The sequence below is a fragment of the Muntiacus reevesi genome, chromosome 2 (assembly GCF_963930625.1).
Source record: "Muntiacus reevesi chromosome 2, mMunRee1.1, whole genome shotgun sequence".
NCBI classification, from domain to species: domain Eukaryota; kingdom Metazoa; phylum Chordata; class Mammalia; order Artiodactyla; family Cervidae; genus Muntiacus; species Muntiacus reevesi.
This window is the reverse complement of record NC_089250.1, coordinates 177,013,428-177,041,211: the sequence shown is the minus strand read 5'-3', so window position 1 is coordinate 177,041,211 and position 27,784 is coordinate 177,013,428. Positions and strand designations below refer to the sequence as shown.

Below are 27,784 nucleotides of genomic sequence, written 5' to 3'. Positions count from 1 at the left end.
TCCAGCTCACTCTGCTCATCCCTGAGGGCTCAGCTTCAACACCACGTCCTCAGAGGCTTTCCTGGTCCCTGGGCTGATTCTTAAGTCTGCTGCTTTACAGCATCCAGTGCTTTTCCTCTGAAATGTTCCTACCACAGTTGTAGCTATATATCCTGTTCGTTTAATGTTTTCTTCACCAGAACATAAACTCCAAGAAGTCTGACTCGCTTATTGCTATATCCCCAGCATCTGATAGAGCCCTTGACAAATATAAAAATTCAGCAAATATTGAGAGTGAATAAATAACCTAGTCTAAAATTGAACTTGTGTTCTCGCCTCTGCCTCCCACCCTCGCTCAGATCTGCTTCTCCTTCAGCAACACTTGATCCAAGTCCATGTTTCCAGCACCCAGTCCTGCAGACTCTTCCAGTCCTGCTTAACTGTCTTCCTACTTCTTGTCTCAACCTCTTCAGTCTGTCAGAGCTTCTGGAAACGCAAACCCAGGCAGATTGCCGCCCTGTCGAGTTCCCTTCTTCCATGACTGTCCGATCTCTAGAGCAGTAGATGTATGACTTTGTGATTGCTCTCTCTGCTGGGGAGAAAAAAATGTATCCAGCAGAATCCCCCCCGGAGTGTGTGTTTATTTACTTATAAGTTATGTGTTTGTACTACTGTTGTAACGTACATTGCAAAATATACATAAATATAGAAAGTTTTAAAGAGTAGGATGAAATAAATACTTTTAAATAATTTTAGTTTAAAAAATTTTTTAATGATATTAAAACCTTTTGTGCTCATTAAAATGTTAGCACATTGAGTATGTTTGATAGTTGAAATGTTTGAGAGTCTGATTCTGCTCTTTTTTTTTTTTTGGCCGTGCCATGCAGCTTCTGGGGATCTTAGTTCCCTGACCAGAGATTGAACCCATGGCCTCAAAAGTGGAAGCCTGGGGTCCTAACCACTGGACCACCAGGGAAGTCCCTGGTTCTACATTTTACATACTTTAATGGCTGTTGTAGCTGGGAAAGGCGCTTCACTAAAAGTTGTCAATCCAAACGGAATACTGGTTGCCTGTGTGTTCTCATCACTCGTAACACTGGTTTTATTCAGTCCCATGAAGATGCCAGCTCCTCAGAGAATCCTTGTCTGACTCAGCCCCTCCCCCTACACTGCTGCCTCTCGTGTGCCTGTGTGTGTGCACACCCACACACGTGCACACTGTTACACTTCCCTCCACTGCACTGTGCTTGCTCATGTATCTAACCTCCTCAGCATCCTTACCATAGAGAAAGTAGAACTTCTCACATTCCCTTAGTGACAGGAAGGAAAGCCCACTGATTGTGCCTGAGCTTTGACTTGGCCAAGCTTTATTGATTCCCATGGGTTCTAGCATCCATCTCATTGTCGGTTTTTCTGTCTTACTGTGAAACTCTTAGTGGATTCGGCTAGTATCCATGAGTCATTTGGGTCTTGAGGTGAGAAGAACCAGTGACTCTGACAACTGGAAGACACATGTGACCTGAATGCCCAAAGCCCTGTGGCTTCTAGAGTATGCTAAGCATTTGTGAATGGTCACATGCCTGGGCCTCATCTTTTATTTAAGAGTTCTGAGGATATACAGCCCCGTCATTTTTGAGTACCTGAGATGGCAGAGCAGAGACCTGGAATTCAGAGATTCTATTTGATTTGGCCACAGCCCCATGCCCCATATCTTAGGCCTGCGACGTCTCTCCCCAGGAGAGTAAGTCTTGAAGTTTCCCTGGAGGAACGATTCAGAAGTAAGGGAGCAGCTTATACTCTGTTCCGCTTCTGAGACAAAGCTGGAGTCAGGCAGGTAAGATGCAGAATGACAAGGAACCCAGCGACTTCAGAGCAGGCCTGGGGGCATGGCGAGCAGAGCGCTGAGACTGGTGACTTGGACCCGTGTCACCCTTGGTCTCCTCTCTGAGGTTCTCTGCCAGCAGCAGGAGGCCCTGCTTCGTGTAGATGATGACCTGAGACATCATCCACTAGCCTTTGAGAAAGCTGTTTCTGTGAAGAAATGTCAGCTCCCTGACAGGGTCATCTGAAACTAAACGTGATCTTCTGCCTTATCCATTAAACATTTAAGCAGCAGAAAATGGATGAAGAGAAGCCATTGAGTGCTTTCTTTATAGTGCAAAGTTAAGACCTTAATGAATAGGCAGATCACCTTGAGGCATCTTGAGCGCTAAAGGGCAGCATAAAAACTTAACCAGAAATCTCTCTGATACCATGAGGAACACGGACTGGTTGCTGCTCCTTAATGAGGTAACCAGTATGTGCATGCCTTCCTCATCAAAAAGGAAGGAGCTGATTTCTGTGTGTATTTGGGATGGTGATGAATTCAGCTGCTTCCTCCTGATCTGAAAATGCACAAGGGTGATGGAGAGCTTCCCTGATTAAATTCGAGAGCCAGGATGTGCACGTGCCACATGTTTTGAAGTTCCTTGTCAGCTGTGTACTCTGCCTTACAAATGGTCCTTGGGACTTTCATTAACCTTACTTTGAAGAATTGACTGTCTTCATGTTAGAAGTGTTCCAGAACATTCCTTCTAATACTGTTTAAGCACTCTTGCATTTAGGAACAAAGCCTAGCTGTACTTGAGAGGAGAGGATTCCCTCTTAGTAAATGCCCACTGTGCTTAGAAGCGAGGGTGTGTTGTGAAGAAACAACACAGAGAAAGCTCCACATTGAAACCCACCCAACCTGCTCTTTGCCTGTCTGTTTCAATTGTGGGTTTCTAGTCTCTTCAAAAGACGTTTCATTTTATTCGTTGGGACCCCTGATCCCTTCAGCGAGAAGTACATGCCTGAAAATCCACACGTGGACCCACAGGAGAGCCACTGTGACGTTGGAAGTGAGCAGTGGTTTCACAGTGACCCCTCACTCACAGCTGACTCGGCTTGACTGGGTCAGCTTACTGTTGTGGACCTGTGCCTCACCTAGAAGGTGGGTTCTTCCTTATGCAGAAGGTCCCATGATTAATAACTGGGTCACCAGGAGTGCTGGAAAGCACTCTCTCGATGCTCTGCATTATTTTCAAGCTGTTATGCCTGGTGGGTGGCTAGGTTGGTATTGTTTTGAAGGTTAGGGTCAGATACCAGCTCATCTGTTCTCCAGCTGTTGTTTATCCTCCAGTTTCCTAGAATAGTCAGGCACAAGGTCTTTTAAAAATGAGTTTTGTGCCGCTTTATGTTTGGGTGTATAATAATGAAGTCACTACTGACTTAGCTTCTGTTTGCTGACAGATGTAGGTAGTAGACCAGACAGCATCAGGACCTTTTGGAAGCAACAGCATTTAACAGACAATCTCTGACCAGCTCCTCTCAACCCCATCCCCACCCCATCCCACTGATTGAAGCCTTTTATGAGCAAGACTTATTCAGGTTCGCGGTTCCTCATGCAGTCCATTCTGTTTATCTTTTAAAATTTTATATTTTAATTAGGTAGTGCATTTATGTAATATATGATACAAGGAGCCTACAGCCCGCTTTCCAGCCACTCCGGATAATCAGTACTACCAATTCTTGGGTATCCTTTCAGGTTGATTTTTGTATATCACTGTATTCTTCCACCACCACCTTTTTTGATGTAGAAATGTTACTACACAGAATCACCTTTTAAAATCAGCAACCTGCTTGTCTTACTTCCATGCTTGACACCTTTTGACGCCTCCTGGCACTCTTAGGATAAAAGTCAGACCAATAATCATGTCCTACAAAGCCTCACACTGGACAGGCTTCAGTGGGCCTCACCAAGCCTATTTTCAGTATCTGCAGCCCAGCTACAGGGACCAAACTTACCCAACTTCCTCTGCCAGCGTCTTTCTCTTACTGTTCCTCTGTCTGGAATGCTATTCTCCTTTTGCTTTCTTTGACTCATCTTCCTAATCTCAGGCTCTACTTCCTCAAGCCTTCACTGGCCCCCAGGCCAAACAAAGCTGATATCACAATCTTTTCCTTTATTGTACTTACTAGGGTGGTGATTTCCATTTATGGAAATTACATTGGATTCAAGTTTCTTTAAATTCTTGTTGTTGATGTGAGATGGTTTCCAGCATATATGAGAATATTTTGTAAACTGTGAAGGGTCCTGGAATAAAAAGTAACACTTTTTAAAATTTATATTTATAAATGAAGTTAAGCTGTGGCGAATGATAGCCATGTTTTTTGAGTGAGGGGTGGCTGAGGGGACGTTAACTTAACGACCCCTAGTGATCCTAATCTAGACTGTCCTTAGGTTCAGTTTAACACAAGTGGTCTCTGCCAGACCAGTGCTGAAATAGTGGGTGGAACCAGCCCTCAAACAGCTCACAGCATTTTAATTTTAAAAGCCCAAGACCACATGAATCTATCCTCTGGTTTTTTCAGGTGACTCTTGGAATTTTTAGAAAGCCTTATACAAATTGGGTGATGGGAACAGTGCTTTATTTTGATCTAAAGAGCAGAAAATTTCCCCATGGTTCCTTCTAACAATTCTTACTTCTTCTGTTGAGATGTCTTAAGAAATATCCCCCCCCCCAAAAAAAAATAAGAAATATCCCTGCTGAAAGGGAGAGCGATCCTCCAAAAGAATTCAAGCCAAGTGAAGCTTATTTCACATTCCCTGTTGTTGAACGGAAACTTATAAAGTGTCTCTTCATCAAGAGCTGTCTTTGTGTCTCTCCTTTATCCCCAGGAAACCTGTAGGAAGTGTCAAGGACTCTGGAAAGAGCACAATGGCCTCACTTGTGAGGAGCTGGCTGAAAAAGATGACATCAAGTACCGAACGTCTATGTGAGTAACATGATTTGGGGAGCCTACTGACTGATTTTCAACTCCCCCATTAACCTGTCTTTTGGGCGGGGCATGGCGGGCAGTAAATGCTGTGTGAAAAAACAAGCTACTTCAGTCTAGAATAAGGTCAAGGAAGCAACCTAACCCCGTTAACAACCTCTAGAATGCAACATAATGCCGTCAGTCAGAACCATTACTGTATAGCGCTCCTTATGTATCTGGGCACTTTACAGATACTAGCTTTTTAAATGCCTTGGCTTACATAATACAGACGTCTATTTCTCTCTCATAATAGTCCAGCCCTGCCAGGCAGATAGGACACATCTGTCCTGTGAGGTCATTCAGAAACCTCGCTCTCTTTATCTCATCACTTCGTAGTTCCCTAGAGGAGTGTTGTCACCTCTGTGGTTGTGACTGAGTTGCAACCATGTTTGCACTCCAGCCTGTAGGAAAGGAGAGAGACAGACATTATTTCTGCTCACACCCTGTTGGTCTAGACTGAGCCACGTGGTCAGAGGGGCCCAAGGCAGACTCCATGTGTAGTCTCTAGCTGGCTGATTTTTTGGTTCAACTTAAATTTGAAGGGTAAGGAGTGGATTTTGTAACCAAGAAAATGGAGTGGGAAATGGCCATCTAGGGTGGTTAACAGTCTCCAAGTCTCCACCAGAGATGGGTACTGTTATCCTCATTTCACGAATGACAACACCTGAAGCACAGAGAGCCCTAGTAAATGTGCTTACACAGCGGTTACTGGCAGAGCAGGGACTGGAATCTGGGCAAGGAGCTCCCCGGCTTTGCTGTCTGCCACAAGGTTAGTAGGTAGAATAATGTTTCCCAGAAGTGTCCCGTGTCTCCCTAATTTGTGGAATCTGTAAACCTGTGGATATGTTACCTTACATGGCAAAAGGGACTTTCCAAATGTAAGGTTATTGAACTTGAAATTGAGAAGAATATCCTGAATTATCCAGGTGACTGGATACAGTTCTTTGAGGTTATAGGACTAACCTCAGCAGCAGTGAACAGGAGGTTATTCTCTGCTTCTGGAAGCTCTCACACTCCTTGCCTCGTGGCCTTCTTCCTCTGTCTTTGAAGCCAGCCAAGGGTGGTGGAATTCTTCTCATGTCTCTCTGATTCCTTTGTCCATCTTTCCATCTTTGTCTGACCAGAGATAAGCTTACTCTGCTCTTAAGGAGTCATATGATCAGATTGGGGTTACCTGTAGTTAAGAGCCTGGAGCAAATTTTTTAATCTTTCTGTGCCTAGAAATTTCCTTATCTCTTGACCAGTGCAAGTTCGATGCATGAAACAAGCACCCAAAGCCAGTGCTCTGGGACAACCCAGGGGGATGGGATAGGGTGGGGACGAAGGTGGGAGGGGGTTCAGGACGGGGGAACCGATTCATGTTGATGTGTGGATAAAACCACTACAATATTATAAAGTAATTGTCCTCCAATTAAATTAATTTTAAAAATTTTCTTATCTGTAAGGTATAGAACATAATCATATCTACTTGTAGAGTTGTGCAGATTAAACCATCCATGATGGTTCTTGCCACATGATGTTTTCTATAACTATTAGCTCTTTGTTGTTGTTTTTTAACTAGAAAGCCCTGATTTATAAATTTGACAAAGTACATAAACAGACAGCTTCATGTATTCAAGGCCTGCTCACGCCTGGTTGTATGTATTCTGCTTGCACTTGGTGATGGAGTTTTGCCCAGCTCAATAAACTGATTCTTGATGGCCCCCTGATTGGGCATTTGGACTACTCCAAGACTCAGTCACAGACCCAGAGATGTTTCTTAAAAGAGTTGGTTACTTTTTTTTTTTTTTTTTTGGTCCCACTATGTGGCTTTCAGGATCTTAGTTCCCCAACCAGTGATCACCCTGGCTTCCGCAGTAAAAGTACCAAATCCTAACCGCTGGACCACCAGAGAATTCCCAGAGCTGGTTACTTTTTGAAAGCACAGCCCCCATTCTGACTCTCCTGTCAATTCCTGCAACCAGCTCCATTCAGCCTGTTAGTCTGCTGTAGACACTTGGAACATAGCTTGGAAGACTTCTCTTGGTTTAGTCCCTGCTTAAACCTGGCCTTTTGTCTCAGCAGTAAATGGATCAGAATCACATATCCAAATGTGATACATGTTAATTCCAAAACGCAGAAAGGTCTCCCAAATGTCTGACTTCTTTCTTCATGATGGGAATACAAAATACAGCAATGTGTGGTTAGCTTTGGGGGGAATAATAACCTGATATATACACACCTGACCTCCAGACTACCAGAGATTCATAGAAATTAGAGATATCTGTATTTTTAAGGGATTTATCTCCCATATTATGGCATGCATACACCATATTAATGTATACTAGACTGCCTGCTGCTTCCTGTTCCCTGGGTTCTAGTTGCATGTCATTAGAATGGTGGTCCAGTGTGTTATCTGTTGAGTGACAGATGATCAAGGTCCTTGCCAACTGCTTCTATGTTCTCGGCTTATTGGACAGAAAGTAAAAGGCTTTTCCAGATCAATAGCTGCATACCCAGTTGCCAGAGGTTCTGTTTGTTTGTTCTGGTGACATCTGGAACAGCAGCTGCGGTGAGAGCTAGCATCTGACCAGGCCTGTGGGGGTGCGTTCTCCAGGACCCATTCCTCAGTACAGACCAGTCAGAGGAGTGAAAGAGATATGTTGGGAATCAACAGCCCTGCGTCCTTGAAGCTTTTGATGGTGGCGCCAGTCTCAAAGATGCTCACAGGAATCTGGTGTCACTGTTTGTGGGGAGAGGGTGCTCCAGGGGCTTTCTACTTCTCTGCTGCCTGCCCCACATAGCTGTTACGCCATGGACCAGAGAGCCAAGGAACCCCCAGTAGCCTACTGTCAGAAGTAAGAAACAGCAGGGTACACACAGGGCGTAACGAGCAGGTTATTGCTGAATCATAAGATACAGCATAATAAGTGGTAGGAGATGAGGCAGGTGTTCCAGCAAAACTTGTACAAAAATGTTGGTAGCAGCACTGTTTGTGTTAGCCAGAAGAAGGAAATAGCCCCAGTGTCCACCAGCTGATGAACAGTCAACCAAGTGTATTGTAGTCATAGAGTAGAGTATTATTCAGCCATAGAAAGGGAGTGAAGATACTTGGCTGCATCATGGATGAGCTTTCGAAACAGGCTAAGTGGAAGAAGCCAGTCTCAGAAGACCGCATCTTACGTGATTCCATGTATATAAAATACTCATAGGAATATGAATATTTGCCTCTGTGCAAAATAGGCCAACCCACTAGAGACAGAAAGCATATTAACGGTTGCAGTGGAAAGGGGGTTGGGGAGAGTGACTGCTCCGTAGGTCCCGAGCTTCCTTGGGGGATGATGAAAGTGTTCTAGAACCAGATAAGGGTGATGGGTGTACAACACTGGGAATACACTGGATGTCCCTGAATTGTATACCTTAAACCGGATAAAATGGTTAATTTTTTGTGTCATGTCTTCACCAAAAAAATATATACACATGCTTATGAAGGAAAGCCATTTAAGATTTCAAATAGCATGTGCCACAAGAAATAGTGCCCAGAAGGTGCTCCCAGCGTACTTCAATAGTGGTGAGAACAGATAAGCAAGGGATCACGGACTCCAGATTGGTTGTGCCACGGGGGGGGGGGGGGGGGGGGGGGGGCAGTGGGCCTTCCTGTTTGGACACAAGGTCAGCACACACAGCTGCAGCTCAAGCCTCACTTCCTTTCCTGCAAACGATCACATCCTGTGGGCCTGGTTGCTTCCTGCCTCATTTAGAATTGACTCGCCAAATCACCCTCCTCCCAAAAAAGCCAACTATGATTTCTCCCCAGTGCCATTTTGCCCTTTCACATTACTGGATAGGTGGTCACCACATCCCTTAAGGGCTGTCCTTTTTTGGGACAGGGTCATTCTGGCTGCATCCAGCACTGTTGTTTTGCAGAAACTGATTTGAATAGATATTCCTGCAGTGTGAACAGCTGTTTGAACATTACAGCAGTGTTGAGTTGTATGTGTTCTTTATATTCCTCCATCCATTTGGAACTGCCGTGACTGCCCCCACCACACCCAGTGTTACCTCACACTGGGGACTCACAGCGTGGTGAACAAGCAGGCCTGTGCTTTCTTCCTGGAAAGAACAGTGTTCTCGGGAGCCCCTGCTCCCCACACTGCAGCAGAGGAGCTGCCCAGGTAGGAAGTGAGCCGGCCCCCAGCCCGGCCCCCAGAGTGCAGCAGCCTCCGGCCAGCCCTCAGTCTCCAGGGTGTGCTTACACAGCAGGCTCCTGCTGTGGAGAGATTACAGTTGTGTTGTGGCCACAGCTTTTCAGACGGCAGACCTTTTCATCAGAGCCTGTGAGTCTTACCGTGGAGGATTGAGAAATGTGTTCACAGTTGCTGAGCTCACTGAAATCGTGAACATGTATACAGTGTTGACAGTAATAAACTTATTTTTTTAAAACCTTGTCCCGTGCTCGCTTCGGCAGCACATATACTAAAATTGGAACGATACAGAGATTAGCATGGCCCCTGCGCAAGGATGACACACAAATTTGTGAAGCGTTCTATATTTAAAAAAAAATAATAATAAAATTTTTTTAAATGTATGACAAAAAAAAAAAAAAAAAAACCTTGTCCCCTTGACCTTGTTTCCTATTCAGCAAAACTGAGAACTCATTTGTTCTTCCGTAACTTAAACTGGATTTAAGTTCTTTTCAAGCCAGAGTTCTGCCTTCATTTTGGACCATTCAGAAATTAGACCTCAGTGAATAGCAGCCAGTTTCCTAATGCATTTTTCTATCTTTTAAACACATGATCTGGCTTTTGAGGAGCATATCACAATAGTCTTCTGAACATCAGTGTTTAAAAACACTTGCCTGGAAAAAAAAAAAAAACCTTGCCTGCCCCACACTCACCTGGCTACTCCTCCTTATTAGCAGAAAAACGGGGAGTAGTGGAAGGAACAAGGCTGCATTGTCTCAGCTCTAGGAGGGAGAGTGTGGATCAGAGCTCATCCCCAGACGGTTACAGTCCTTGCACTGAGGCAGTTCCCTGGTTGGAGAGGAGAGATGCGCTCGAGCAGCAGGATGAGTCCTTCAGGGCTGTGCACCCTTGCGCTCCTTCGTGCTCGTCTTGATCTCAGCAGGGACAGCTGGGTCCAGCTGGGACAGTTCTCATGCCAGCTGGGTACAGGCAGCACAGCCTCAGCCCTCTACCTTCAGGAATTCAGCACAGCAGAGGAAGACAGACACATGAGCGTTATAGGCAAAATTGGCACATGTTATTTTAGAGTTAGGAACAGCACCGTTAGAAGTAACTGATTCAGTATTGCCCGCTATTGAAAAAGAGCCAAGACTTGTCATTTTGACTGTAGATACCAGTTAAAGTGCCTCTGGAAGCAAGTAGCCTCCCCGCAAGCTTCCAGTTGGCCAGGATTGAGTCATATGCATGCCCATCGCCTAGCTGCAAGGGACCTGGGAATGTAGGATTCCAACAGGCCAGTTTGTCAGAGGAGGCAGGCTCTGCCAACAGGAGGTCCTAAAGTGGCTATTGGCTGGCCCCCAGGTGTGTCTACCCTGGCCCTATGTCAGGTATTTAAAAATATAAGGTGTGTATAACTAAGGTTTACTGGCCCTCTGTTATCCAGCTTTGTGTATATAAAAAACATTCTTTAGGAAGACTCTGAGTTTTTTTTCTATTTTAGGCCTGTTAGGGACTCCTATAACAAACAGACTAATCATTTTCTAAACACCTGGTGCCAGGCACTGTGACCCAGGGTGCCTTGTATCTTATCTGTAATCCTCTTTCAAAGCACTATGAAAACGAGGAAACTGAGTCTCCAGGCGGTTAAATGATTTACTCAGGGTCATCCAACTGAAAGAGCGAAGCCAGTTTTGAGACTCCAAAACATAGATTCTTTTCACCCTTTGAATGTCACCAGAAGAACCAAGCAGTCATTATCTGTGAAAAGAAGCACTTGAACAGCCATAATATTTTTCTTTCATCTTCGCTGCTATCTCCAATTGTGTTTTCTTTATTTCTTTAAGTGAAGAAAAAATGACTGCCGCCCGCATTAGGAAATGCCACAAGTGTGGGACCGGCCTCATCAAGTCTGAAGGCTGCAACCGCATGTCCTGCCGCTGCGGTGCCCAGATGTGCTACCTCTGTCGCGTGTCCATCAATGGCTACGACCACTTCTGCCAGCACCCTCGCTCCCCAGGAGCCCCCTGCCAGGAGTGTTCCCGATGCTCTCTCTGGACCGACCCCACTGTAAGTGAACGCGTGGCTGCCTGTCACTTTGTAGGGGGCAGGTATCAATACTGTGATACAACAGAAAGAGCTCTTACACATGCCTGATACATTGTGACCCATGAGAAGAGAGGGAACTGCACACGAAAGCTGAGGAAGTAGCTAAAAGCCACTCTGCGGAGAGCAGCGTTGCCCTGTAGTTTATGAGAGAAGTCTTTTAATCCTTTAGGGCATGAAATTGTGTATGCCTTTCAAAGTATTTTTGAGCATAGGAAAGTAAGGCATGTCTTACATGTATCTGTGTAAAGCCAGCCAAATGCTGATACCCAAACCTCTCAGAGGTAACCCTGAAAAAGAAAGCAACAGGTTTATCTCACTTAAATATAAATAAAACATCACCAAATAGAAACCATGACCATGTTCCAGATGTTCAGAAATGGTTCAGTATTAATAGCTATTCATAATAGTTTACTATATGATAACTTTGGATGATAAAAAGACAAATGCACTCAGCCCTTCATATCTACAGGTTCTACATCTATGGATTCAACCAACCATGTATCGAAAATATTCAAGGGAAAAAAACTTCCAGAAAGTTCTAAAAAGCAAAATTTGAATTTGCCACATACCAGCAACTATTTATATAGCATTTACCTTGTATAAAGTGCTTCCCTGATAGCTCAGTTGGTAAAGAATCCACTTGCAATGCAGGAGACCCTGGTTCGATTCCTGGGTTGGAAAGATCTGCTGGAGAAGGGATAGGCTACCCACTCCAGTATACTTGGGCTTCCCTTGTGGCTCAGCTGGTAAAGAATCTGCCTGCAATGCGGGAGACCTGGGTACAGTCCCTGGGTTGAGAAGGTCCCCTGGAGAAGGGAAAGGCTACTCACTCCAGTATTCTGACCTGGAGAATTCCATGGACTATATAGTCCATGGGGTCTCAAAGAGTCGGACACGACTGAGCAACTTTCACTTCACACTTGTGTCCAGAGTCACCTAGAAGTTTACTGCAATTCTTGTGTAAATTCAGTAGGGTTTTTTTTTTATCAAAAAATTTTGATATAATTTGATATAATTTTGAAAATGAGACTTAATTTTTACTATGAAGCCGCACCAGTCAAAGTCATGTAGACTAATGCAGGAATAGGCAGATAGAGCAAAGGGAGACAGCAGAGACAGGAACAGCCCCTTAAGAATTTGCAGTGATAAAATTTTCATTCATATCCCTAGAGAAATGATAGATTCATCCGTTCTTTCATTTGTAACTCCTCGGTGTTCTAGGACTAGTCTTCATGGAGTTTACAGTCTTATTAAGTTTTAGACCAAAGCCCTTTCTGTGGTTGGTGCAGTGCAGGAAGAATAGAGTGATGTGGTGGAGAGTGACAGGAGCCGGAGCGGGAAGTCATCTCAGCAGACCTCTCTGGGAGACGTCGTTTGCAGTGAGACCTGCAGGCAGGCCAAAGAAGTCAAACAAATTCAGCCTGTTTGTGGGACAGAAAAGGCTGGTGTGGCTTGCAGGTGGTGAACGAGGAGAGGGAGGTGAGAGAGGTGGGCGCTGAAGCAGCCGGGCAGGTCTCACCGAGTGGCTGGCGGGAGCTGTCGCAAGCAAGCCGGAAGGACACAAGTGACTCGGCCTAGTTTAAGTTTTAGAGGTCATGCTGACTACTGTGTGGAGAGGGAAACATTCAGTAGCTGTTTGGAGGGCACTGGACAAGCCATCTGAAAATGCTTCAAGAAAACAAAGGAGAGATTACTTTTATAGTCTTGGAGAAGGCAAGGTCCTTCTTAACACTGCCTCAAGGCCAGGCTGAGAAACATAAATCCTCTTGGGCAAAAGACACCATAAACAAAGGTAAAGATAAATGAAAAACTGGAGGAAATAGTTGTCACACATAAATTATGTAGATACATATATTGTTAATATGTAAAGAGTAATGTGACTGAGTTAGAAATCTGTAAATATCCCTATAGTAATAAGGATCAATTTGGATGTGGATAAGAGAAAGCCCAGAAATAACAGTGGCTTAGATATGACAGACGTTTCTCTCTCCCTCCTGTCTTAAGTACAGTGAGAGAGGAAAAAAGAAAAACATGGAAAGACTTACATGAACACAAATAGCACGTAGATGGGGTCACAGACCCAAGTTAGCCCAGGGGCAAGTACATAAATGATGGTGAGTGTTGAGTAGGCCAGGACTGTGGGACGGTGGGATGTGAGGACTGGGGCAACAGGTTCAGAAAAGCGCTGAGTACTCTTGAAAATCCTGTATCTCCACGCCAGGAATAGTCTCCTTCCTGGGTGGAAAACCAGGCTGAGGAACCCAGGAACCACTCTTACTCCACAGCCCCGTGACCCAGCAAGACCCTTAGGAAGCCTACCCTCCTGTTGCTGAGGAAGTAATCGACCTAAGGGGTGACTTTGGAGCTAGACAGTCACCCTCCTATTGCTGGTTGAGCCGGGGGGAGGTGCAGGCACAGTGGGATGTGCTCTCCCGGGTGCCCGACGCTGCCTTGTAGCCAAACTCCCCGCCCTGGACCTGGCCGTTCGGTGACTCTCTCTTCCTGGGTCCCAGCCAGCCAGCAGCTGGGCGCCTGCACATCTTTAGGAACTTGGTGAAGAAATGGGGTCTTTTTCTTCAGCTGGAGCTCCTAGGAAGCATTTCCTAGGCTTCTATCCTCTCCGGAAACAAAGAGCAGTGTGGGAGTGGCCATGTGCAGGAGGGTGAGCTGCAGGCGGTCTGGCCTCCTCTCAGCCCCACTTTCCTTTCTGCTACTTCTCGTTCTTCCTTCTCCCGCCACCTCTTTTCTTCCCACACGTGGAATTGATTATGAAGTTTCCTTCTGTTACCTTGTTTGGGCGCCACAGCATGCAGCTGCCCTGTGTTTTCTTGTTGAACTGTCCTCTTCTACCCTGAGAAAGGTTCTGTATTTGCTCAAAATAAAGTTCGAAAGAAAGGTCAGGCCAACACAAATCCCTGTGATTTCCTCGGGCAGCCACAGCCAGAGATTCTGTTCCACTTGTCCTGTTCCCATCAAAACTGGGATCAGCCCCGTCTCCTTGATTCTCACCAGGAGACCGATTGAATTCCAACCCAGCATCTGTTGGGGCTTCTGGGAACACAAAGCCATTCAGAAGTCCAGGGAAACAAAGCATGCCCTGTCATCCGCCCTTTGGCTTAATTAACCAGCAAGGCCAGGAAGAATCTCTCATTTGTCCGTGAGGGAGTTATCCCTTCGTGGTTTGGAGGGAAGTTGAGTTTCTGTCCTTAATGACTACGGATTGCTTGGGAACTGAACTAACTCCATATTAGAGAGCTGTCAGTTATCTGTTAGTTGTTGAAAATAAGCTCAAAACATTTGACCAAGAGTCTTGTAAAACAAGATGTCTTTTTAGGAAGGAAAAAAGTAACAGAAGCAAGCCAGTCACAACAAACCACAGTTTTCTAGTTTAGGGGTCAGAATGCACAGTCAAATCACAACCTGTAAATGAACAGACGTTATTTTGTAGTGGGGGATGGGTTGCCCTGGGACTTTACTGGACCCGAATGTGCTTTTTTCTTGTCCAAAAAAGTGGTAATCTAATGGGGTTAACGAGTTACACCTTACTGTTAGAAGCCATGTTCAGAGCAGTCACCTGGCAGGCTGGATTCTAGAAGTGGGACAAAATTCATAAGAGCATTTTCTCTTTAAATACAAAACAAAGTTGGTTTTATCTTGGGTTTTGGCTACCAGAAACTGCACAGAATTGTTCTCTACAACTTCTTTGTTTTTTAAAAATAAGAATTTGAGGCATGTTTAGTTCAAATAAAACCCTAGGGCTTTTACAACCAGTTTACAATTTGGCACCATTATCGCCTAGCCATTTGGTCAGGAGACTTATTTATTTTTCCTAAACCTACAGTGGATTGAACCTGATGTTAGTATGTGTTAATATATTTTATTTGTGACTGTTCTCTAAGGCAGCTGTATCATCCCAGTTGTATAAATGTAGAAACTTGCAGAAGATTATAGTCAGTAAAATGTGACATGGGGCACCCCCGGTGGTTAGCACTCCATACTCCCACTGCCAAGGGCCCGGCTTCACGCCCTGGTTGGGGAACAAAGATCTTGCGAGCTGCGTGGTGCAGCCAGATTTAAAAAAAAAAAAAAAAAAGTGGCCTGTGTTGATCTCAGGTCTCCTGTTCTCTCCACATCTTAAAGCTGCCCACCGGCCCGCTGCCTTCAGTTGGCTCCAGCACCACCCAGCCTGGACCAGCATCTGTCTTCCTGGCGGGTCGGGCACTGGGGACACGGGGCTTCTTTGAGACTCTTGTTTGAGTGGCCTGGGAAAAGAAGAGGAAGTAAAAGTGTTTCAGAGAGGACTGGGGAGTGAAAGGTGGAGACCCTTCTAGGGAATAGCTTCAGAAGATCCTCCAGACTTTAGGTCGGTAACTAACTGTTAGTTTCAGTGGTTTTCCCCTTAACTTTTAAAATGTACCTTCTGTAGAAGAAACAAGATGCTAAGGTGAACCTCATGTCTAAATACTATTGTTGCTGTTACAGCGTGGAGGCGGGACTACTTTCTTATCCTACAGATGAAGACCAGGATTCGGGTCACTTGGTAAAACCAGGATGCAAGCCCAGGTCTTCAGGCAGACGTTAGCTCCTTCCTCCCAAAGCCTCCGCGCTCTGGAGCAAGCAAGGTTACGAGTACAGGAGCTGCCCACCGCTCCCTGAGCCCTGTGAAGGGGCAGGCCTCCATGGAGGGCTGGGCCCTCACCAAGCAAGTTGCAGCTGTAGGAAGGGGCCTCGACAGTGTCCCCAGTCAGTCCAGGTGTGACTCGAGCACGGCACCAAGGATGCAGGCAGTGTGGCTCAGTCCACTCAACACAGCCTGTCGGCCTGTGCCGCATTCAGCACACGCCAGCAGCCCAGGCTGCGTCCTTGAGCCTGACAGGAGTCACAGCGTGGCCACCTTCCATGCGCCTCCAGGTTCCAGCCAGGGAGCGCTCGACAGAAAGGTTTGGGTTCCAGGCCTCTATGACCCAAGGAGGTCTTCACAGAACCAGCCGAGAGCCGTCCAGCCTGCGCTCCTCCCCAGCGCGCTGTCCGGGCCTCCTCCACGCCCCCTCCCCGCCTTCCAGACCCCAGATGCACAGCACGCGCGCCCCGGCTGCAGTGCACCCTCCTCCCCCCAATTTCCTGTTGCAGGGGGACAGCTGGCGCTGGGGGGTTAGGGTCTGGTGTTGCTTGGTGATCTGCAGCCGATCTGGGAATAATTTGAAACTAAATCCTCAGCTCTTTGGAAGCCTTTTATGAAATCATTGCAAGTTTATTAACAACAGCTGTGGCCACACATGACCTGGATCCCAGCCCCAACCCCACTCCCAAAATGGCAGGAGGGGAGCAGTGGTTGACTTGCGATTCTCAGTCCCCTCTTTGAGGGGAAAAAAGTTAAGAAGAAACGTTACCACCCTCCCTTCGTGGTCACAGGAGGCTGGCAGCAGGCAAGTGGGTGGCCATCCCTGGTGCCCAGACATGTTGAAGGAAACAGGCTCAAAAGGATGTTCAAAAACGTCACAAGCACAGCTACGCACTGAGTGCTCAGACATCTGTTTTACGAACCTTCAGCCTGTGGTGGCGCTTGTTGTCAATATCTGATGGGTGGAAGCCTTCTCTTCTTCCTTTTAACCGGTTGCAATTTCTCTGCATTTTCTCCCATCCAGACCCTGCTCCATGGGCAGAGCTGTGGGGCTTCATTGTTGGGAGACACGTTTTAAGGAGTTGGGGTTTGGGGTGGTTTTTCTTCATGAAAGCCTCTCTGGTTTTCTCCCTCACTTCTGCGAGCTGCTGGCATGCCGAGTTGGTACTGGGAGAGGCCGCCCACTGCCAGCCCCCAAATGCTCTGGCTCGCCTCACTCCCCACCCACCATGTGAGGCAGGCGTGTCAGAGTCTTCCGGGTTAGGCCAGCGTTTCTGTATCTTGCTGAGCTCAGAGGAATTCAGCGGAAGGAAACAAAACCCTCCCCCTGTTAAGATGCAGCCACTCGTTTCTTTATATAAAGTGCTCTTCCAGATCTGCTGGGCGGTGAGACGCCATGTCCCTCTCTGCTCTGATCCTTTGTCCTCGGCACTGTGTTTGGGGTGCGTGGCCCACCGTGAGCACCAGACCTGTTCTCCTTGTTCTCATTGCACTCGGGCCAGGGGGTAGGGGGCGTCTGGGTTCCCCTCCCAGTGTGGCCACGAATAGTGATGGAAGTGCTGTAGAGTCATTTCTACTCAAGCCTGCTGTTTCGTTACACTCAGTCTGAGACTTGCTTATGTGCCCATTCTGTGGATCTGTTTGCAAGGTTTCACCAAGGTTAGGAGAGAGTAGAAAGAAGGCAGAGAAGGCCTTCAGGGTCCATCTTAAGCCGTGAGCCAAAGGCCACGGAGAGGAATGCTGGGGTGGGCATGTTGCCTTGGGTAGCCATTCTCCAAGACCTGTCGAGGTGTCCATTGTGGTGATGTGGGCAGAGTGGTCTGTTTCCCCCGCAGTTCCCCAGTGACCAAGGCAGTCAGGGTGTAGAGCGGCACTCAGGTCTCGAGGGGGCACGGTACAGCCTCCACCCCCACTGGGGGCAGAGCAGTCAGAGCAGCGCTGGCCGCTCACTCACAAGGCTTCAGCCCCCACCTGCCTGCAGAGTCCAGATCTGCCCAGGCCCCCTGGGGACGGGGAGCCCAGGAGGAGCAGCCGGGCCCTGCCCTGGTCCCAGTCTCACTCCTCAACTTAGACAGTGACCTTCAGCCTGTAACTGCATTGCAGAGCCTGTTTTCTCGTGGCCGGGAGAGACACGTGGCGTGCAGGCGTGTGTGAGCGGGAGCAGCACACACAGGCACTTGGGACCAGAGTGTGCAGCACGAGGCCTTCTAGAAGGGAGCCTCGGTTTGCAGGTGAGATGGGGATACAGAAACGGCCAGCAGGAATCAGGCCAAAATCTTCTAGGAGTTCTCTCTGCTGAGATAAGGTGGTGAGGTTTACTTGTGTTTTTTTAAACTCTTTTTCCCAAGATTGCTTTAATGTGTGTAAGAATCAAAACCCTGGCCTTCTGTGGCATAAGGAGAAAGTCCCATGGGACCCCAAGGTATACAAGTAACTTGGCGGCCTCATGAGGACCTGTGTCCACAAGGCACAGACACGCGGAGATGGCCTGAACAGTACCTGGTCAGGAGCAGTGAGTCCTGTGGCCTTGGGCATGGAGCCTGGCCTGCGCTTTCGGCTCCTGCTGTGGGGGAGAGGGTCTCAGAGGCCAGTCAGAGACCTGATCTTTCAAGAGGTGTCACATGCACTCCTGGGTGAGCGAACCTCAAGAAAAATCAGAATTTTCAGGGAGGGGTCTCCGTCTCTGCTGTATTGGCTGTTCACCTCCTTGAATAGAGGTATTTTATTTTGCCCTGTTCCCTTCTTTTATTTAGTAGAGAAAAAAGATTTCAGAGTTTATCTCCATCCCAAAGAGAAGGAACTCTCTTATATTTCAAAGAGGGCAAGAGACACTGTTTGTAGAACAAAGCGGGGCCTAAAAATAGTCACCCCTGAGAGTTCTTAGGGCAAGCAGTCACACTGCCTCCAGTCCCAGTGTTCCAGAAACTTCTGTTCAAACACAGGAGGTTTAAGTGCTTGAGAGCTCAGGCTTTGAGATTGCAAGACCTGGATTCAAAACTCACTGTGTGCCTCAGTTTCCTTATTTGTAGTATGGGGATTACTCAGTAGTACCAAACTTTCGGCATTGTTAAGAAATCTTCATGAAGTGCTTAGAATAGGAGCTGACACATAGTAAGCGCTCAGTAAGTATTAATGTTCTTATGTCACTGTGCTTGGCACTTTATAAAGGTGAGGTCATTTACTTCTCACAGTAAACCTACTATGGAAATTATTAGGGTCGTGCTGGGTCTACCAGAGGGGTCCCCAGGCCAAGGTGTGTGGAACTTCGAAGCTGGAGTTCTTCCATCGTGCCAGCTGCTTTTCTGTTAGGAAGACAATGCTGTTGTAAGATAAAATTCCCTAGTTGGGGGGAGGGGGAGTGAGCAAGCCCTCCATCCCACCTGGATTTCCTGTAAGTGACTCAGCCCCTGCTGGAGGGCAGTTCCTTCTGTGATCCAGTCCACGCACCCCTTGGCCCTCTCAGCTTCTTTTTTCCTCCCATTGTTCCCAGTTTCCAGCAGCCTGGGTATGTCCTAGCTTTGCAGAATGTCAAGTCGTCTTCACCAATGTCCTTGATCACCGTGAGTGATGACACTTGGGGTGCCTTGCATGTTTCCCAAGGGAGCTCACCTCTAGAAAAGCCTCAGCAGCCCCACATGCCGCTTACCCAAACCCAGAAGTGTTCTGATGAGGGCCGGTCTTCACATGTTATCTCGAGATCAACCCCAAACCTGCAAACCTCCCCAAACCTTTTCTCTTCTTTAACATTATTAGTTTTTTAAGTTGTGGTAAAATATGTATAAAGTATGTTCTTAAAGTGTACGATTCAGCCTGCCTTCACTCTTGAGGAATTTTAAGGGCTCAAGGGAAACTGCTTGTGGAAGGGAATTCCACCCTAGATGAAGTAAAAAATCTTCCCCCTTAGAGTCTAACATATTTGGCTGAAAACATAATTTTTGCTTTTAAAAAAAAGTACTGAAAAGTGTTTTAGTTCTTAGTTTTTAAACTTAGTGCCCTGTGACTCCGACCAGTTGGAGAAAGTTGAAATCTGAAACGCCTAACCCATATTCTAGGTATAACTATTTACTCATTATTTATGGTAACAATCACTGCTCAAAATTAGTTGAGTGCTGACATTTTCTGGTGAAATACAGACTGTATTTAGACTCTGAGAGCACTGCCTAACCAGGGAATTCCAGAACTTGAGGACAAACAGGCCTGAGTCCACTGAGCAATCAGGAGAGTGACCGGAGCAGAGGTAGGAAGGGAGGAGGCCCAGGTGCTCCCAGATGGCGCCCAGGCTGAGCTCTCGGGCTCCTCCTGTCCCCGCCCTCCCGAGGAGCTCAGTGCGGGCCCCGCAGACCTGACTCAGGAAGGCGACTCACACTTGCTGTGCAAGTGCCTCCCACCCACCTTTATTTATTCAGGGGCAAACTTTTACCGGGAGCATTCAGATTTATCACAGGACACTTGGTGTTGATAAAGATGTGGCGGGTGCCCTGCTCGTCCATTCCATTTGCAGTGCCGTAAGAAGCCTGGAGTCTCTACTCACAAAGCACCCCTCACTCTTCATCCTGACAAATGCGAGTCTGAGGAGGAAGAGGGGCAGGGGGCAGGGGTGGGTCCTCAGTGCTGTGGGTCCTCTTTAAGCCCACGGAGAATGCCACAGTGGAAAGCCAGCTGGAACTGTTTGCAGCACAGCCATATAAGCTCCCTGGGGAAGGGGCCAGGGCTCCCCGATTCTGAGCCGTGCATCCAGCACGCTCAGCACACATTCCTGACGGAAAGAATTCCTACACCCGCCACGTTCTCAAGTCAGACAGCAGGGACAGGGAACCATCAAAGTAGCTCTCTGGGAGTTTTCTGAAACTTTCCATCTTTCTGAAATCTTTATCCCTGGCGTTTTGGCCAGCTCTCCTCCCGTTAGTGAGGAGTGCTTGCTCTGTGCTGGGTCTTTTACACACTGAGCCCATGCAGTCCTTAAAGCAACCGATGTCACAGAAGAGACTCGGGTGTTCAGGAATGTGTGGGTCCAGGTCTCTCAGGGCAGGGCAACAGCTCTCCCACCTTCCATTCTTCTAGATCACTCTTTTCTTAACCTTTCTTCCTAGGCTGGCCACTGGCAACCAAATGCAGATGTTGGCCAGCTCCTAGCCTAGATAAGTAGAATTTACCTGCACGTGGAGACCTTCAGTCTGCCTCCACCAACACCTGCTGTGTTACTGGTGCTCTTTGTATTGATTGGCTGAGCGATTACTCCAGGGCAGTAAGTTTCCTCACCTAGGGTGTTCGAAAAGAGGCTGCGTGACCTTGTCTTAGGATTTTTGTAGAGAAGGCGTCCGATGCACACCGAAGGAGTGACCCTCGTGACTCCAGGATCATGGCAGGGCCGTCAGTGTCTGAAGTCATAGGTGACCATCTTGGCTGTGACCTTAGTAACTGCCCACGGCCCGGCTCCACGCTGAGACTGCCAAGCTCTCCTCTGGTCCAAGGGTTCCAGGTGTTCTTCACACCCTCTCCATTCACATCCCCGAAGTTCCATGGATGATGTCAGCCAGGCAGCATCCAGTCAGCATGAAAAATCCAGTTATCACTGACAGTTTTCCAGCCCAGACCACACCAGGCCTTGCCTTGTGCCTCATCTGGGGCAGCACTGGATCCAGCGCACTTCCCCGCCCCCATGTTGGGTACCCCTGCCCTTCTCCTTACCGCTGCCCAGCCTGACTGCCCTGGACTCTTGGAGAGGCCGCTGCTGGACCCCAGGAGACAGCGCGCACCTGCCTGTCGCTCGGGTTGGTCAGGCTGTGACTGCAGCGCCCACTCTGCTCCTCGTCCCCCCAGTTCCTGGGGTGGGCCTGAGTCCTGTGCCCTCCGTGGCCGTGCCAGTGCAGCAGCAGCCCTGTGGCTGACAGCAAAGACGCGCACCATGTGGTGGGTCTTCAGCCCAGTGAGTGTCCTCTCAGCCCCCAGCCTTTCTGCAGGGCCGCTGAGGAGCGGGTCGAAGCCCAGCACGCTGTACAGGCCAGGCCTGGGCCAGGTGGAGGTGGGGGACGCACATGGCAGGGACCCTGGCACGCCCGTCTGCCTGTGCCCAGAGCCCTCTTCAGCTCCTGCCCCCAGGCTGGGACCATCCACATCTGAGTCACCCCTTAGCGAAGCAGGCCTCCCGAGCTGGCGTTTGTCAAGGAGTTGTTCCTGAACTGCTCTGCCTTTCTCATGGGCCAGCCAGTGCTCTGCGGGCAGGATGTCGCTCCGTCTATCCCCCACTGCTGACTGGGAGCTGAGAGCCAGCTTCAGGGTCAGCAGGCCAGCACGGTCACTTGTCCGGCCCAGTTCAGGGAGGCGGCAAGACTTGCAGGCTCTACGCAGAAAGATTCCTGTGCTTGGACTCAAGATCTAAAGCGCCTCGGGCCCTGCCCACTCCAGACTCAGCCCATCCCAAGCACTTGGGTAACCCTCTGCCAGGAAGTTCTTAAGCCTGAGCTGAGTGAACGGAGCAGCCTCTCAACCTGGCCCCTAGACGGCCACCCACCCTGCACAGGCCCGCTCCCTGGTCCCAGCCTTTCAAATGGATTTCCTCACAGGAACACTCCTGTGGTGCTGAAGGAAGAAGGTTGTTGGAGACCTGGGAATGAGGGGTGTGCAGACCCACGGCGTCCTGCGTGTCCCAGCAGGGCCTGAGCCCTGCATGGAGCTGGCTGAAAGCAAACTTGTCATCATTTGCTTTTCTTTTAGGAAGATGATGAGAAGCTAATTGAGGAAATCCAGAAGGAGGCCGAAGAGGAACAGAAAAGAAAGAACGGAGGCAAGTTCTCCCCAGGACAGGCCCTTCGCCCAGGCAGTCCGTAAACACGGGGAGGAAAGGATGCCCACTGCTTGCCTCTGTGGGAATCCTGGCCCCCTGCTCGCCAGGGACCCCCAGGGAGGGCTGTCCCTCAGGCAGGCCCCAGTCTACCCCACCCACAGGTCCAGCTCCCTCTGGGAAAGGTCCCGAGAGTTTAGAGGCAGTGTTAGCAGCTCCGTGAGGGCAGGGAGGTAGGTCAGCTGGTGAGATTGAACTTAGGACGCAAACGGGAACCACAGCCAACTGAAGAAGACAGGAGGCCCCCTGAGGTTGGAGAAACACGATGGAGCTCCTGTCAGCGGCCCCCCAGGCCCTGGCTCTAAGAGATGCCCACAGCAGTTCCACCCGTTCTGAGCTGATCTGAGCCGCCTTCCACTAAGGGGACCCCTGTGGGCTGTGATGTTCGCGGGAACGTGTGCTTTTGTCCTTGGTGACTGCTCGGCGGGGGGGCTGCACCTGTGCATGCTTGCTGCCTTGGGGACTTCAGTCGGCCTTATTCTGGCCTGGCCACCCCTCCCGTGTCCACCGGGAAGAAGGCAGGTCGGTGGTGGCTGGCCTGACCTCCAGCAGTTCTGCTGGTTCCCCAGCAGGTCAGCACACAGTGGGGTTAACCCTTCTCTTGACTAAATCCTGCCTCCTTTTCAGAGAACACCTTCAAACGCATCGGGCCCCCCTTGGAGAAGCCCCCCGAGAAAGTGCAGAGGATTGAGGCCTTGCCGAGGCCAGTGCCCCAGAACCTGCACCAGCAGCAGATACCCGCCTACGCCTTCGTGCATCCGCCCTTCCCCTTGCCGCCCGTCCGGCCCATGTTCAACAACTTCCCCCTCAACATGGGCCCTATCCCGGCGCCCTACGTGCCGCCCCTGCCCAACATGCGTGTCAACTACGAATTTGCCCCCGTCCACATGCCCCTGGAGCACAACCTGCCCATGCACTTTGGCCCCCAGCCTCGGCATCGCTTCTGACGCCTGGGCCCCGCCCCTCCGGAGCCCCGCCAAGCGCCTGGCAGCGGAGGCTGGATGCAGATGCTCCCTCCCACCCCCGCCCAGGCCGATGACTGTGCCGGGCCTGCCAAGTAGGGGTGGTGGACTTGGCTCTCGGGAGGGTGGGCAAAATTTCTTCCTGGGAAGGGCCAGCGCTCCTTCAAGAGCAACCAGCAGGTGGTGGTACCCTGTGGGTGCCCATGAGGATTGGTCTGGCACTCGCTGGGCAGAGATCAGGGGCAGCGAAGCCTTCTTCCTGAAGAGTCTGCCGTTCTAGCTGCCAGGTGGGGTCCCTGGGCATAGGGCACCCATCTATCACTCATATCCCTGCAGGAGTAGATTCAGGGAAATGTTTGCCTCCAGCCCCAACTCCCGGCAGACAACAAAAGTCTCAGTTAAAAACCATGTAAGCCTTCCTCACCGCAGCAGTGTGACCGGTAATAAAGTGAAGTAACAGCGCAGTTTGGAGCCGTGAGACTGGGCCCAGGTCCGGCAGGCCTGGCTCTCCCATCCCCTGCTCCGAGGCCTGCCCAGCATGGGGTGCGCCCCGCCGCCCTGACCAGTCGCTCCCAGTGAGGGGGGGGCTGTGGACTGTGTCCCCCAGGCCCCCACTGCCACGAGAGTTCCAGGGTCTCCCCTCTCGGCCCTCTCAGATGAGACCACAGGGAGCCGCTTCATGCAATGGGATGTCTGTGGTTTATCTGAAGGAACGTTTGCTGTTCACTCAGTTTTCACTTTTCCAGTTTTCCGTGGCCTACTAGAGTTTCCCTCAATCCCCATTACCTACCCCATGACTGGCAGCTGACCAGGGGTGGGGGGGGGGGTGTCCCAAAATCATCACCAAACACAAGGCCTTTCTGAGGTAGCTGTGACAGCCTGGTGGCTCTCCTAGGAGCCGCGTTTGCCACCCCCAGGTTCTCCCCGAAGGTGTGGTGGGGGCACTGGCTGTGCCCAGGGGCAGCCCCCGCCACGCACCCATGGCCTTTTGCTGTTCAGCCCCAGCGGGCACATGCTTGGCGGCATGTCACCGCACTCCAGCCCACGTGCAGAGCCGCAGCCCCCATGGGGTGAACCTGCCTAGCCCCGGTGTTGGCCTCCGTTCTCTGGGTGACACCCCGATGGCTGTGGGCTCCCGCAGCTCACACACAGACCTTGGTGCAGGGGACACGCTCCTTGCCTGGGCGTCCTCTGCCACCAGCCTCAGCTGTTTTTCAGATTAAACTGGAGAGGAGATGAGGCTGAGTTGCTCATCCTTGCTCTTTTTCCGGGTTTGGGCTTTGCAGATAGGGAATCCCCTGGGCTTGAGGGGGGCAGGTGCCTGAGGAGAGGCCACACCCAACCCTCTGCTGCCAGGAGGCCCTCCCTGCCCGGCCCCCCGCCCCTGCTCCTTGGGGTGCAGCCGCAGGGTTTCTTCCCATACCTGGAAGGCATGTTCCCCCCGCTTCCCCACGGGAGAGTCTCTGAGAGCCATGAACTGCCCACAGGTGTCCTACCAGGTGGGGAGGGTGACCCCAGGTGTTGTCTCCCTGCCCAACTGCTGACAGTCTCACTCCAGCCCACCAGAACCTTCTAGGTCTCTGACCCAATTCATCATCCAACGAGGGAGCCAGGTTTCACCTCGGCTCTGCGACCCAGAGTATGTGGCTCCACAGAGGCCCTGGGGCAGTGGCAAGGACAGACCTCGGCAGGCGTGTGCCCGACACTGGTTCGGTGACTGCCCTAGGACCTGGCGTGTAGAGGTCGCCTGGCACAGGGAGACCAGAATGATGGTTCCCTCAAGGCCAATTCCAAGGCTCGTCTTTTGAGACAAGTTCTGGCAGGACAGGACAGGACAGCTAGGGAACCACTCCTTCCTCTGAACCAAGGGCACCCAATTTCCAGTGTTCTCCAGCCAGGGTGTGGAGTGGCTGCAGATCAGTGGACATAGCGCCGTCACCAAACGTAAGTCCCCATGTGTCTGCAAAATGAGCTTGTGGGTGTCCCCGTGTCCCGGAGGCAGCACCTGGGTCTCGGTCTCCTGGAGAAGTGGTCTGTCGCGGTGATGGGGTGGGGGGAGAGACGGGGCATCCTCATCTGACAAGACAGTCAGTGGCCTCAAGACACTAACGCCAGGACACCCACAGAGATGAGCCCGTCTGGGGACCGCAGCCCTGGAGGCAGCCAGCACCTTCCCCCCCGGGCCGCTGGGCTTGCTCCCCGGAGCGAAAGACTGCCCAGCGGCAGTCCTGTTCTTGCCTTAAAACTGGAGAGAGGAATCTAGTATTTGCACTTAGCGAAAGGTTTTAAAACAAGTGTGCATGACCAGTCACATTGTATAAAAACAGCAAAAATGATTAGTTTATTACATTTTTTTTTCTTTCTGGTAGTAAAAATACATAATTGTTTAAACTACTGTGTGTAAAAAGCCTGTATCATATGTAACTTGTTTTTTTTGTAAATAGACGTTTGTGCAGACTGCTCTCTGGTTTCTTTTCTCCGCGCACAGAACGATCAGGCAGGCCTCACGCCCCCCCCACCCCCCACCCCACCGTGAAGTTACCAGGGCTGCTTGGACAGAGAGCCCGCAGATTCCCAGGGCAGATAATGCCTCACCTGACTCTTCTCCCACAGCAGAGGTCGGGGGGCCGCCCAAGAGCTGCAGGATCTGATTCCAGGGCTGCCCCGAGGGGCCAGGCCTGCCCGGGAGGGAGGTCGGGCGATCCATCACACTCGCCCCGACTGGGTGGCTGCCCAGGTCAGGTGGGGCACAGGGGCTACTTTTGTCCAGTTTTACTGTTTGTTTGGCTGCCCCGGGACTCGGTTGTGGCACGTGGGATCTCGTTCCCTGACCAGGGATCAGACCCAGGCCCCCTGCGTTGGCAGCGAGCGTGGAGGCTTAGCCACTGGACCACCAGGGGAGTCGCTGTGTGTTTTTCAGCACAGGATTGCCTTTGACAAAGCCTGGTCAGTCCCTCTTCCAGGTCTCTGCAAGCAGGCCACTGACTGGAAGGTGGAGGCAGGAGGAGAAACCTCCCTCAGGCGGCCAGGCTTGAGAAGACAGGGGCCATGGGTACGCTTGCCACACCCGCCAGGCCTGGAGGCCACTGAGTCACAGGCAGACACCGCAAGCTTGGGCGCAAATCCAGTTCAGAACGTTGATAGACCATGCTGTCCTCGTCTCCATTCACAACTTTTTACTGAATGACATCTTTTCTTCTTTTGCACGTCTGAAAAAGGCGTACTGAAGTAAATCCTAGACAAAACTTAATCTGCATTCCCAGCTTTTTTTTAAGTTTGCTTATGCCACCTAATTCTCGTTTCTGTACACGTTCATGCCCTAGACTGTTCTACAGTTCCCATCGGTAGATACGTCACGTTTTCTCTCCCAGTTCACAGTTACCTCTTTTCCATCCTCCCTTCTGGTAACCAGAGTCACATTTCTCCCTCTTCACCCCTCTCACCCTCCAGCACATCTCCGCGGGCACCTGCTTCTCAGCACCCCGGGCCTTTGTCTGCACAAAAGTGGTTTCACACCTTTGGCTGCAATTCACTTTCTTCACCATCATGGCGTGCCCTCCAGGTTTTGGATCCAAATAGCTCTAACCTATGCTTTTTATGCCTTCCTTGGTATTTCTCTGTATGGATTTGCCACAAATGATCCAGCCATTCCCCCATTAAGGAAAATCTGGGTGCTTCCCATGTCCTGCACCACACACACCAGCCCAGTGGACACTCCCTTTGATGTCACAATAGATGCATTTCTAGTAGCGTAGCACTGTGAATAGAAGAATGTTGGGTTGGGGCAGAGGGTGGGCAGTGGGGTTAGGTATTGAAGTCTAGTTGACTTACAGTATTGTGTTGGTTTTGATGCATTTCCTCGGTGTGTTTTTTCCTACGATATACATGGTGTATTTCACAAAACTAGTAAACCAGATGTGTGGATTTTCCGTCTACCAGGAGCAGGAACAGGTATGAGCAAAGACTTCCTGAAGGTGGCTTTTAATTAGCTTCCTCTTTTATAACTTCCTGCCGCAGGCTCTGTTGGTATTCTCTTTGGACTTACTAAAGTCTGTCTCCCAGAAGTTGGTCATGCCCAGCTGGCTGGCCCTCTGTTTCCATGACCTCTGGTGGGAAGTGGTCTGTCTAACCCCCATCTGTGTCATCCCTGTTGGTCGGGATCAGCACATTTTTGGCAAAGACTGATCCCTGGCTGGGCTGGGCTGGGCTGGGCTTGGCCTTAGAAGGTGCCAGTTAAAACCGTCGTGGTATGAAGACCATGCCCTGAGCCCTG

The 27,784-nt window shown here is 49.8% G+C and overlaps 1 protein-coding gene and 1 non-coding gene across 3 annotated transcripts in view; both read left to right on the top strand.

Annotated features, from left to right (window-relative positions):
* RNF216 (ring finger protein 216) overlaps nt 1–25,963 on the top strand; it is a 113,312-nt gene extending 87,349 nt beyond the window's left edge. For both annotated transcript variants that reach the window (XM_065923744.1, XM_065923743.1), the window contains exons 14-17: nt 4,679–4,776; nt 10,826–11,048; nt 22,423–22,492; nt 23,177–25,963. In XM_065923744.1, coding sequence (XP_065779816.1) covers nt 4,679–4,776; nt 10,826–11,048; nt 22,423–22,492; nt 23,177–23,496 — 711 coding nt within the window. In that variant the 3' untranslated portion in view covers nt 23,497–25,963. The remainder of the gene's footprint in view (nt 1–4,678; nt 4,777–10,825; nt 11,049–22,422; nt 22,493–23,176) is intronic.
* On the top strand, nt 9,250–9,353 carry LOC136162083 (U6 spliceosomal RNA). The gene has a single exon (XR_010661933.1). It is a non-coding gene; the product is annotated as a U6 spliceosomal RNA (small nuclear RNA).
* Nucleotides 25,964–27,784: the final 1,821 nt, after the last annotated feature.